This window comes from Recurvomyces mirabilis (assembly GCF_035927965.1).
Source record: "Recurvomyces mirabilis strain CCFEE 5264 chromosome Unknown scaffold_8, whole genome shotgun sequence".
Classification (NCBI taxonomy): Eukaryota; Fungi; Ascomycota; class Dothideomycetes; order Mycosphaerellales; family Teratosphaeriaceae; genus Recurvomyces; species Recurvomyces mirabilis.
In genome coordinates, this window is record NW_027041942.1 from 858803 (window position 1) to 870775 (window position 11973).

At 53.3% G+C, this 11973-nt stretch overlaps 4 protein-coding genes across 4 annotated transcripts; 3 read left to right on the forward strand and 1 right to left on the reverse strand.

The window, feature by feature from the left end:
• Positions 1 to 363: 363 nt before the first annotated feature.
• Positions 364 to 2885, reverse strand: LTS14_003966 (uncharacterized protein; the record flags this gene model as incomplete). The annotated part of the gene is made up of 2 exons (XM_064836668.1): positions 364 to 2793; positions 2853 to 2885. 2 exons carry the CDS (start codon positions 2883 to 2885, stop codon positions 364 to 366), a joined length of 2463 nt encoding a protein of 820 aa, XP_064696059.1.
• A 3252-nt stretch (positions 2886 to 6137) lies between these two features.
• On the forward strand, positions 6138 to 8006 carry CDH1 (substrate-specific activator of APC-dependent proteolysis; the record flags this gene model as incomplete). Its single annotated transcript, XM_064836669.1, has 1 exon — positions 6138 to 8006. The coding sequence occupies one exon, from the start codon at positions 6138 to 6140 to the stop codon at positions 8004 to 8006; it is 1869 nt and encodes a 622-aa protein (XP_064696060.1).
• Positions 8007 to 8466: 460 nt separating this feature from the next.
• On the forward strand, positions 8467 to 9420 carry LTS14_003968 (uncharacterized protein; the record flags this gene model as incomplete). Its single annotated transcript, XM_064836670.1, has 1 exon — positions 8467 to 9420. The coding sequence occupies one exon, from the start codon at positions 8467 to 8469 to the stop codon at positions 9418 to 9420; it is 954 nt and encodes a 317-aa protein (XP_064696061.1).
• Positions 9421 to 10817: 1397 nt separating this feature from the next.
• Positions 10818 to 11741, forward strand: LTS14_003969 (uncharacterized protein; the record flags this gene model as incomplete). The annotated part of the gene is made up of 2 exons (XM_064836671.1): positions 10818 to 11180; positions 11229 to 11741. 2 exons carry the CDS (start codon positions 10818 to 10820, stop codon positions 11739 to 11741), a joined length of 876 nt encoding a protein of 291 aa, XP_064696062.1.
• Positions 11742 to 11973: the final 232 nt, after the last annotated feature.

Here is an 11973-nt window from a genome sequence, read left to right on the forward strand (position 1 = left end):
CATATATATCCATGTCCAAAACGCTCACCAAAGCCCGCTCGAACGCTTCAAAAATGTCCGGCAGCCAGCCCACCACCGAACGCCTCGCTAACATGAACTTCAAAAGATATGTCCGGCAGAGATCCCAAGCCAAGCAAATCCGCGATCTAAAATATAAGCCAAATCTAAAAGCGGCACATCAACAGAAAATGCCAAAGAGAACAGTATCGCTGAAGTCGAGGAACTCTAGCAAGCCCGCCGGCGCCATGCTTTCGTGAAAACAGAATTGGATAAACCATGAGCGAACAGCATGCTCAGCAGGAGAAGAAATGACCCATGAACGCCATCGCTAAGTGCCAAAAAAATCGTACTCTTTCGCCCAAATCAACCCAGCGTCCTGCCACCGACACTGACACCCCGGCCAGTCTGTCCAGTCCGAGTGGGTGTGCGGGAGCCAGGACTATAACTCCGATATCTCACGGTGCGCTGCTGCTCGGAAAACCTGTCTTCATTCAGTGCAGTCAACCAGTTCGGGCCCAGCTCGCTTTTCAACGCCTCGATCTTCTGTCTGTAGAGATCGCTATGCGAGTCTACTTCTTCGGGAGACTTGAGTGGGGAGTCGTCTGAGTCATCGGCTGTGATGATGCGAGGTGGTGGGTCGGGGGAGGTGAATGCTGTATCTAAAGTCGGCCGCGGCGGGAGACCTGTTGGCCCTTCGAGATGGGCTTGTGTGGAGGGTGCAGTATGGTATGCCGCTGGTGTCGCTTCAGGTGTGGTTGGTTCATCTGTCGATGGAGGCGACATTGGTGGTAGCTCGGAAGCGGATGTAGGTGGTTGAGCCATGGAAGGGGGTGAGGCTAATATTTCGGCTTGCGAGAGCTCGACTATCCTCCTACGTGGACCTTTCTTCCTTCGGCGCATGCTCTGCGGACCGATATCGCTGTTTGATCGCCGATGACTGCGGACTCGCTCGGGAGTCTGCTCCTGCTCGAACACGGACAGCTCTGGTCGCAGCTCCTGAGATGCTTCCGTGGTCGGCTCCGACTCGTCCTCCGGTTGTGGCTGCACGACTACCACTGGCGCTGGCTCAGGCGCTCTACCATGTAGCAGCTTCTTCTCGTTATACGTAGGACCTAGAGTGTCGATGGTAAGCTCGGCAGTATAGCCAGGCGTGTCGTGGAAAGCATTGAAGATCGTGATGCGATAGTCGCCGTGTGTCCGCGTGAATGGGTTCTTCACCACGTAAACGTCGACTAAGTCAAGAGCACTCGTAAGTCTTCGAACTTCGGTTGGGTCGTATAGCTTATTGTCACGCAGATCCACCCTTTCAAGTGTTCGTATCTTCTCAATGCCGGCAAGGGAGAGAAGTCTGTTGGACCTCAAATTCAGGGTCGTAATGGCTGGTAGGGGATATCGCGCCAATGACTTCAGGCTGTCGACCATGCAGTTACTCATGTTGAGAGCACGAAGGTGGGTGAGACTGGCCAAAGCATCCGGGATCTCCGTGAAAAGATTACCTGACAGGTCGAGCGACTGTAGGCTTCCAGCAATTGGTCTCAAGCTCTCCACAAACAAAGACGTCAAGCCATTCTCCGCAATACACAGGTGTCGGAGCATTCGCCACTTCGATGGTGGCAGGATGTTGAACGCTAGAAGGTCGGATGTGCCATGTCGGTGCTCCACATCTTGTGTACTTGACCCTGAGCTGCCGGAAGATCTCCTGTACACTTGAGCGGCAGCAATCTGTCGAGCTTTCCGTAACGACCCATGTCTAGAGCTCGGTGGTCGTACAGGTGAATTGCTTCGCTGCCGTATTGGTTGGGCCGGCGTTTTCGTCCCATCCGAAGACCCAGCTCTTGCCAAAGATCCGTACAACGAGCTACGCCTCTGATCGACCATCGGAGAATTCGGGCTGGAGAACGACCGCGCAAGCTCAATCTGCCTGAATTTTGGACTGCTTCCAGGCCATGGGATGCCGCCAGGTGTGGATGGTGTAGTGGGAATGTTCTGTAACATGGAAGAACGCTTTCGCCTCCGCTCCATGTCGTCCAGCACAATGTTCTGCAATAGATCAATTGGATCCTCCAAATATGCTCGCTTCACAGTCAAACTCCGCAGTTGCTCCGACAACCTATCCCAACCATGAAACTGCCTGAAGTCCAGGTCGGATACCTCCAACGCACTCAGATTCTTGAATGCGAACAGCGGCACCGCCGTGTCGAAAGGGAACTCCTCAAACCCAGCAACCATTCGTGCACGATGGTCTGGCGCCAACTTCAACGCCGGTATCTTCGTGAAACAGGAATACAAGTATTTGATATCATCCCGATGCTGTGCCATTCGCTTCTCCTCTTTCGCAACGCTATTCGTCAACGAGAAAGTCGACCATAACGAGGACACGCTTGACATGACACTTCGGACGCTGGAGACTGATCGAAGAGAGTCGGCATCGGATTGTTTGCCCTTCGACTTTGGTGCATGCCCGAGGAAGGATACATAGTTCGAGGGCGCAGCAGTGCTCTGAAGGTTTTCGAGTCGGACGGTCGTTGGTCCCACATCGACGCCAAGGTCTTCGAACTTGCTGAGAAGATAGAAAAGGTGATGTGGTGTCAAAGTGAGCTTTGAAGGCTTGATTTGCTGCGATGAGAAGGCAACGTAGGGTCGTGATAGTGCCTCGGCGAGGGTTATCGAGGTAGACGAGGAGGATGCGGATGTCGCGCCTGTGGAGGCCTGCTGGCTGCCATTGCGCTTATGTTGTAGTTGTAGAGCGTTCGCAAGTGCTCTCTCATGTGTTCGGACGAAGTATGCTAGGTTCTGCATTCATACTTATCAGTCAATGTACTGCCTGGCACTGGTGAGGTTCGGCGACCCACCTTGATGAAAGTCTGCCCATCCTCCGATTCCATCGTCAACTATATCGCCTGTAACAAATGCATTGAGGCGCAGAACAAGCTGCCTTAACAAGTCGTGAACACGTACAGTGGACAGCAAAGCGATTATGCGTGGCCGGGTAGACAAGGCTCCTAGAAGGTCGAGTCACAAGCACCATGCGATGCGCTCACCGACCGCTGTTCCTAAACGCCTGCAAATGCCCAAAGTCAGTCTCTGCCAACATACCCGGTGAAAACGCAACACTGAGTGCGCATGCAGTGCGTTTGATAACGGTTTCTGCTGCCGACCGGAGAGTGCAGTGAAGTGACTTCCGGAGGGCACATATAGCAGGCGCCGAGCCGCCCGTACTCGTGGAATCATGGAGGGGGATGTCTTACCAGTGACTGAGCAGCAGGTCACGCCCTCTTCGCTTGCAAAGAAATAGCCCAGATACACGTCAGCCCACCCTCCAACTTCTTCCTGAAGGCTGCCTGGCACACAGCCCGCTTCGCAAAGATAAAGGTCAGTAAGAACAGCGTAGAAACGAGGACCCGGCTCCGATGGTATATTTGTTCGAGGTGAGGCGCGCAATAGCAAAAATTCGAGCGGGATGCCTTTTCTCAAGCTTTCCAATGGTCGGATTGGCCCTTCCTGCACCTATCGAACACTTGCAGCACTAGTCTCGAGCTCTTCGAGTCGCCTGCAGGCTTTTGATGGGCCGACCTCTCCACAAATTCGGTACCACGACCGGCGGTACCTTGACGTCCGGTGACCAGAGTATATAGCGGTGTAGGTGCAGCTGAGATCCACCTGTATGAACGGTGTGGTGTGAAGGAGGTGGAGAGAAGTCACCTTGAGGGCGAAAAAGGTCGCAATGACTTGCTCCAGACTAGACTGTTCGCGTCGGCGATAGTGGTGGGGCATTTAATGGCACGGACGTTATGGTGTCGAAAGCTAGATTACATCCCCAGAGCGTTTCCACGCGCGCCAAACTTCATTTATGTTCGTCGCCAATCATCTTTGCACAAGCTGGACGTCACTGCATGGCAAGGCTCGCGCGCAGGCGTACGGTGGAGTGATCGAGCTTCTCTCGACGATGTTTGGCTCGCCTTCACGGCGCAAGCAGCAGTCGCATTGCGCAAGTCGATTGCGTGAAGCGCAGGCACGATGCATCGGCGAGTGGAGGAGGAAATACAAAGCCAACAGCACGAGGTGCCGTACAGCCAATGAGTAGCACAGACATGCCATTGCGCGATGCCAAGCGGGCACTATTCATGCACCGCGCAAGTGGTGGCGTTTATGCTATTGTAGCGAGCGAGACCCCCACGCCTGCGAGTCGGACAGCTCGGAGTCTGGAGATCATCTTGACTTCGTTGCAAGAGCCGATCCTACTCGGTAGGTAGACTCAAGCTCCATGCAGGGCTCTTGAGCGAGAAATTATATCTACTAAGGTCTGGTCGTGAGAGTTGCTCTCCTCCGTGGCGGAATGCCCGAACCTTGGTAGCATCATTGGGATGGTAGAGACTAATTAACGTCTACAGCTTGACCTTCACATCACCTCTCTTATACGCTCTAGAGGTAAGACATCTGCGGTACTAAATGTATTAATTTGACTTCTGACACCTTGCGGCTAATGTGCTGTCAAAGTCTATAAAGAACTCTATTGTGACGAGCATTATCGGCCCTAGTGAAGCGCGAAATGCACGCGTTAGGCGCGGCTTTGCATACGTAGCATTCAAGCTTGAGGTAAAGAGAGCTTCACTTCCTGCGCGCTAGACAAGCTGCAGCGAAAGCAAAGGATCTTGCTGATGACAGGAATGCCCGATGATGCTTGGGAGCTCGATTCCGAGTTGAGCTTGTTGCAGAGGTGAAGGACATCAATCTCGAACGTGCTGGATGCTTCAACAGACGGTATAGTGCCTACCACTGTCATCTCTTGCACGTCTCTCTCTGGGGCTCAATGCTAGACTGCAATTTTCACACGACCCTGAGATAGGTACGGCATGATTGAGAACTCAATAAAACATATGGCCTGCAGCCAGTACTTCCTCGGACAGGTAGGCTGGCCAGCAATGATTATAATGTGGTGAGCGAGGCCAGCCGATATAGTGAGGTCGTCATGTGATGCCTCAGGCTCGAGTGGACTGCACAGATGAGCGGGCATGTCTACGGCCGTTGGTTGTCACTCACGGCCACGTGAGTCACAAAAGTTTCCATCTGGCTCACTGTGAGCTAAATAGCACTAGGCTCAAAGGGGAAGGCGCCGGCAAGTCCGGACAGAGCTGGCAAATTGGTGTACTTAATGGCTAATCTTGGCGCTACTACTAATAGGCTACTGGACGAGGATAGTCCCGCGATAACTTCCTATTTGGGCTTAGCGCTAGGGATTCTGTAAGGCCTTACTTATAGTGGTGCTCTCACGTGAGTGTAAGTCACGTGTGAGCAACCCTCGCTCACAGTGAGCCAACACCCCTAGGCGTGTCCAGGTCAGTTCGTGCTCTCCAGATGAGCCCATGTGGAAACGAGATGAAACACATGGTCCGTGCCATGAGCAGCAGCAGCGCCGCGATGGCCTATCAGCCAGCGGTCTTCATGTCGCGAGTCCCGACTACTTTAGAGCAGCCAAAACACTGGCTGACGGTATCTGGACGGCTATCCGGCGGTAGGCACTGCGAGTGATGTTATGTTGCAGATTGTTTTGTTCCGGCATCGCTGAAAATGTAGGACGTGTCTGTGGGTCGCGAGAAGTCGGCCTGGGTCAAAACATTCCAGCTAGTGGTAGTTGAGCTCGTGACTGTCAATCTATCCCATCATTAGTACGATTGTGTTGTTATTTGCCAGAAGCTCAAGGTCATCCATTGATGTCAGTCGAAGCCATTGTTGTTCTCTTCAATAGTAAGGTAGATATCAGATTATCTCGGACCCTGCGGCTCCTCCCGCCCTTCGGTCGCGCTTGTCATCTGCAGGCGAGACATAGCTTGGACAACAACATATCACACATCAGCACATCTCGCCACTACCGGTCATTATTGCCGCGGCGCATCACTACAAAACACACGACGATCGCTGGAGGAGATTAAGGACATGTATGGTGGCTTTGTGGCATTGCGCAAGAGCTACGGACCTTGCGATCGGTGAATGAAGCGAGGTGTGTAGTGGATACCCCATAGCAACCAGCAAGGCGAGGCCACGCCAGGCCATTGTGCGACGGCATCACCCTGTGTCTAGGATATTGGCACTCGTTTCGACTCCCTTCGTTCATATCTTCACGTCTGGACCTTGTCGCGATGGATTATCGGAGCAGCGAGGTCGCGCCAGCCGCCTCCGGCGCAAACGACGATATGCAGCAAGACGTCCAGACCCCAACGTTATTGTCGCCACCTCGTAGCAAAACACCACCGACAGTCATTGGGAAGCGATCGCACAGCGAGCGACTGGCAGATGGATCACATAGGAGCGGTAGTGAGCCGGTGTCTGCGCTGGCTTTGAACAAGGCATTACAACAGGTTGAAGAAGCTGCACGGCCAAGGAGCCCTACACCGAGTGGTAGTCCCAGCAGGAAAAGGCAGAAGGTGCAAGTAGGTGGCGATAGGTTCATTCCGAACCGAGCTGGGCAGGACTTGCAAGCCAGCTACAGCTTGCTCCATGCAGATGGCTCGCCCGCCACACCCTCGAAAGGTCACAGGAGAGCACCGAGTGACATACATTTTCAGAAGCGGGAAGCGAACCGGACATATTCGAATTTGCTACGGTCGGAGATGTTCGATAGTGAAGTTCCGCAAGCCATACCACAGCAGCACGAAAGCTCCACATCACGAGCGAAGACACCACCAACAAACGGCGTAATGGTATCTGGCCAGCATCTGACCCCGTCAACGCCGCACAAGAACCTTTTCTCATATGCTGCAAACCCGACTCCTTCACTTACGCCACGATCGACATCACGAAGTGAGCGAGGTCCGAACATCAACGCGAGATCTGAAATATACAGTTTGTCACCAGTCAAGCATTCATCACAGACTATGCTTCTATCTCCTCGAAAGACACCTCGAGCGGTCAGCAAAGTGCCTTATAAAGTACTCGATGCACCAGATTTGCAGGATGACTTCTACCTAAACCTGGTAGACTGGGGCAGTGGCGATGTGTTAGCTGTAGGACTAGGACCGAGTGTCTATTTGTGGAGCCGCGAGACTGGTAAGGTCAATCAGCTGTGTCAGCTCGAAGGCGATACGGTCACCAGCGTAAGCTGGATACAGCGAGGCTCACATCTTGCTATTGGCACGACGAAAGGATTACTCCTGATCTACGACACAATAGCCGAGCGGCGGCTACGGACCATGACTGGCCACTCCGCACGAATTAGTAGCTTGGCGTGGAATGCTCACATTCTCTCGACCGGCTCGCGAGATCGAACGATACTCCATCGAGATGTTCGTATGGCTGCACAGTATCTGCGGCGTCTCACAGGCCATAAGCAGGAGGTATGCGGTCTTAAATGGAATCCGGACACCGAGCAGCTGGCTTCGGGTGGCAACGATAACAAGATCTTCGTCTGGGATAAGATGGAAGAACGGTGGCAGCATCGATGGGGTGAGCAGGAAGGCGGTCATAAGGCAGCCGTAAAGGCCATCGCATGGAGTCCCCACCAACGAGGCCTGCTGGCTTCTGGAGGCGGTACTGCAGATCGCTGCATAAAGTTCTGGAATACTGTCGGCCAGGCTCAAAACAACAGCAATGGTTCTAGCACGATAAGTGGCTTTCCACCGGACACGACTTCCTTAGGCCTCGGACTCACAGCTAATTCGCCTATGATTGAGACGCCTCTAAGCCCTACCCAGCCCAATCCTCATCTCATTCGATCCCACGACACCGGCAGTCAAGTGTGTAATCTACTCTTCAGCACTCTCACGAACGAAATCGTGTCGACGCATGGGTACAGCCAGCACGCCATCAATATATGGAAGTACCCTTCCATGAATCAGGTCGTCAGCTTGACAGGTCACACCTTTCGTGTGCTGTACCTCTCCATGAGCCCTGACGGCGCTGTGATCGTGACAGGTGCCGGAGACGAGACGCTGAGGTTCTGGGATGTATTTGGGAAACGCGAGAAGGATAGCCGGAGAGGTGTGGTTGGCGAATGGGGGGTGATTAGATGAGAAGCTTACGATCTCGATGACTGCTGTCTTTTAGCGAGGGTTCAGCGTTGGCGCTGGTGGTGTGTAGGCGGTCCAGTCGAGCCAATATGGTGGTTGATAGGTATTTTGATGATCACGTACCTTCCGTACCACGAGTTGTTCTGCTGCGTCTTGCTGTGGCCACACGTCAGCTTCACATGTCATGTCCCTCAGTATGAATTTGATTAGCACTACGCATCACATGTGCACACGTCTGTATTACTGTCTGCGCAACTTCATTTACTTCCGCCAACATTCTCGCTGCCTTGGTTCCCATGTACCGAGGCCTTTGAACAGCCGTCAGCTCCGTCCATACCCGCACTCATCCTCGTCAACATCATCTTACATCAAAGTCGCGTGGCCATCGTCATCCTCTGAACACAAGACCCAACCTATCAATAGCTCTTACAGCTCGCGCGGGTACGCAGACTCAAGCAGGAAGATGGCCGCCCCGCCACCTGAAGAAGGCTCTTTTACTACCACAGACGGCGAGAAGCTCTACACGAAAACATGGCGCGCCATACCTGAAGCCGTCAAAGCACGTCTCGTGTTCATCCACGGCTTCTCGGATCACTGCAATAACTACGAAGACTTGTTCTCCGCGGTCGCCGAGAATGGCATCACAGTCTACTCCTTCGACCAACGAGGCTGGGGCCGTAGCGTCGACAAGCCCGCGAAAAAGGGCCTTACCGGCCCAACATCACTCGTGCTGAGCGACATCACGGACTTTATCAAGCAGCTCCCCATAGACGACTCGCAATCCCCCTTGTTCCTTATGGGTCATAGTATGGGTGGTGCCGAGGTGGTGCATTATATCGCCTCGGGACCAACGGAGATTCTCAGCTCCATTCGTGGGTTCTTGCTCGAAAGCCCTTTCATCTCTGTTCATCCCTCCACTAGACCGTCTAGCATTACCGTCACGCTGGGTCGGCTAGCGGGGAGGATCCTGCCCCACAGACAAATGGTTAATAAACTTGACCCAAAGAAGATATGTCGTGACCCCGTCGCCTGCCAAGCTTACGCCGATGATCCGCTCTGTCATGATACTGGCACTTTGGAGGGTCTGGCGGGTATGTTGGATCGCGCAGACGAACTGCAGCATGGTAGAGCTGTGGTGAAGGAGGGCATGGGTGAATGTGGCAAGACTCGGTTGTGGTGTGGGCATGGCACGTCGGACATGATCTGTGATTATGAGACTTGTCGGAAGTGGTACGACGGTGTTGAGATAGAAGACAAGGAAATGAGGGTTTATGAGGGGTGGTATCATCGTTTGCATGCTGAGCCTGGCGAGGATAAGGTCAAGTTCCTGGGAGATATGACGAAATGGATTTTTGATAGGTGTGGTGAAGATGTGCAAGGACAGACAGCTGCTAGTGGTGAGCGGTCGAGGCTGTGAGCATCTCTGTGATAGCCGATTGGTAGATAGTGCCGGGTCGGAAGAGATTTCGTCGCCCTCGAGAGACGACCTTTCGCACGTAATTTCTTCAACCATAACGCTTCTGGATCTAGGAAACGCGACCCGACAGTCGGCAATGCACAGAAGGCCCTTGAGATCACAGCGTATTTTCGAAATTGTGTCTCTAGGGTTAATGGAAGCTACGATGGGAGAGTAGATTGTATGTCCACAGTGTCGTCGTCGTCGTCGTCAATGTACGACCAACCCAAACCCTAACCCTAACAGCAATCGCCCCACATCGAGAATCTCGGCCCCACTGCTCGATGCCTAGGGACAAAGCATGACTTCCACTACTCCCCTTGACTTATACTCCTAGCATATACGCGCAGAGAGCGTACAGCCACGATAAGCAATATAGGTGTGGATCGAAGCGTACGACCAAGTAGCACGTGACAAGACCTGTCGCGAACGAACGCGTGCAACCGCTCGGCAGAAGATCAGTCCTGGTCGGCGCTTAGCCCAGCAACCTCCAATCGACAACCTCAAGGCCGATGCGAAGGCCGCAACCACAAACAAGACTCTCCTTTGACGTATAGCGACCCACTCTGTTGGTACACCGGCATGATCAGCCAAATATAGGTACCACGAGGAAAGGACCACATTGCCGCCGCCCTGACGCAACCCATCTAGCCGCCGTCTGCCACTCCATTTTCTAGGGCAATCTTATGCAGGAACGCCGTTTCGAGCCCCTCAAACAGGCGCGACGCTCAGGGCATGCGTTTGAGAAGATGACCATGCCGTCCGAGCTTCTACCAGAAGCCATACAGGTTCATGGCCTTGACCTGACCTCACCACTCTGCGGCGCAGCACACAGACGCTGGCCATAGCGGCCAGCGCTCAGTATCAGCCTTACGGAGATGCATTGGGTATGAGCTACTCCGTGCTCGACAGAGGCGCGGGGAATACACTGTCGTGTTTCAGGGTGTTTGCAAACAGCATCATCGTCTGTGGACTGATGTGAGGCCATGAGTATGCGGCCGACTCAGGAGAGGGTAGGTATAAGGTCGCCTCCTCGCCACCTCAGGTCACCCTCGAAAGACCATTGACTAGCAGACCGCACTTCCTTACCAGTTCTTTCCTTTGCTTCTTATTTCCTTGTCTCCTTTGTCTTTCATTAGTATCTTGTCTGGTCTGGCATCGGCGCAGCATTCCTTCCTCGCATACTTGTAATACGTTTCTCTTTGCTTTATCATTATTCTGCTGCGTGCTTGACGCACTGCGCATCCTTCCAGCAATTCCAGGTCATTCTCTGACGAACTACACCATTACACCATCACGATAGACGAGATACGACTCACGACCTGCCTTATATGCCGCTACTCAACGTCGTACCGATCATGCCGAAAGAGATTCGGCCTTTCACCGCGCGTTCAGCGTCGGCGATGAATCTGCCATATTCAATCCAGAGTGCTTCAGCGCAGCGAAACGCAGCCATCTGGAGTGCCCCAGACGACGAAAAGCTCTTGCATGCTCGAGCCTCTGGACTCAACTGGCAACCGATTGCCAACCGCCATTTCCCGAACAAAACTGCCAACGCATGCCGCAAACGTCACGAACGACTCATCGAGCGCCGTCAAGTCGAGGACTGGGATGCCCAGAAGCTCGAGTTGCTGGCACAGGAGTATGTTGCCTTACGAAAGGAGATGTGGGAGATGTTGGCCGCCCGTATAGGCGAGCGCTGGAGTGTTGTAGAAGCCAAGGTATGAGCTACACATCTGCGTCGTGAAACAAAGCTGATCATGCGTTAGTGTATGGAGAAAGGACTGCGAGGCTTGCAGTCTACAGCGCGTACAGCCCAACGCCGCTCATCTGTGACCGATCGAGGAACATCAGAGAATAACAGTGACTCTGGAGTCTACCTTGGAGCTTCCGACACCGAGATGGACAGCGGACTAGCCGGCACCACGACAGTACAACACACGAAATCTTCTTCTTGGCATGCAAATGACGCTCACCAACAACTCAACATGGCAAACGAGCACGTCCGCTCCCGCAGCCTACCCCAGCTCCTGCCGTTATATCAACCGCCTCCTCCAGTCTCACGACCCAAGCGCACGATCGAGAATGGAATTGAGATGACGACCAGCCCGGAAGATACCGTCTTTCCACGAATCACTACATGCTTCTCCCGCTACTCTCCCAACTCGAATGGACGAGGTGGCATCAGCATCGAGTCTGTGCTCTCACCAACGGATCCTCCGACTGTGTATGCCGTGCATAAGACTTATGGACCTTATACCAGCGCCATACGAGGCTCTTGAGTCATTGAACATTGCGACTTGGTTCGCAGCAGGAGACGACGATGACAACCGACGCATGATCAATTTTTCATTTGTACCATTATTCGTGATAGTGGCCTCAGATAGACGAGGCTTAGGGCGTATGTACAATAGCGAATCAGTACCAGACTCATCCTCACTACTGCCATCTGAAGCAGCATAAATGCTGCGCTTCGCGCATTCTCCAGCGCATATTGGTCATCCTGAACTCTAG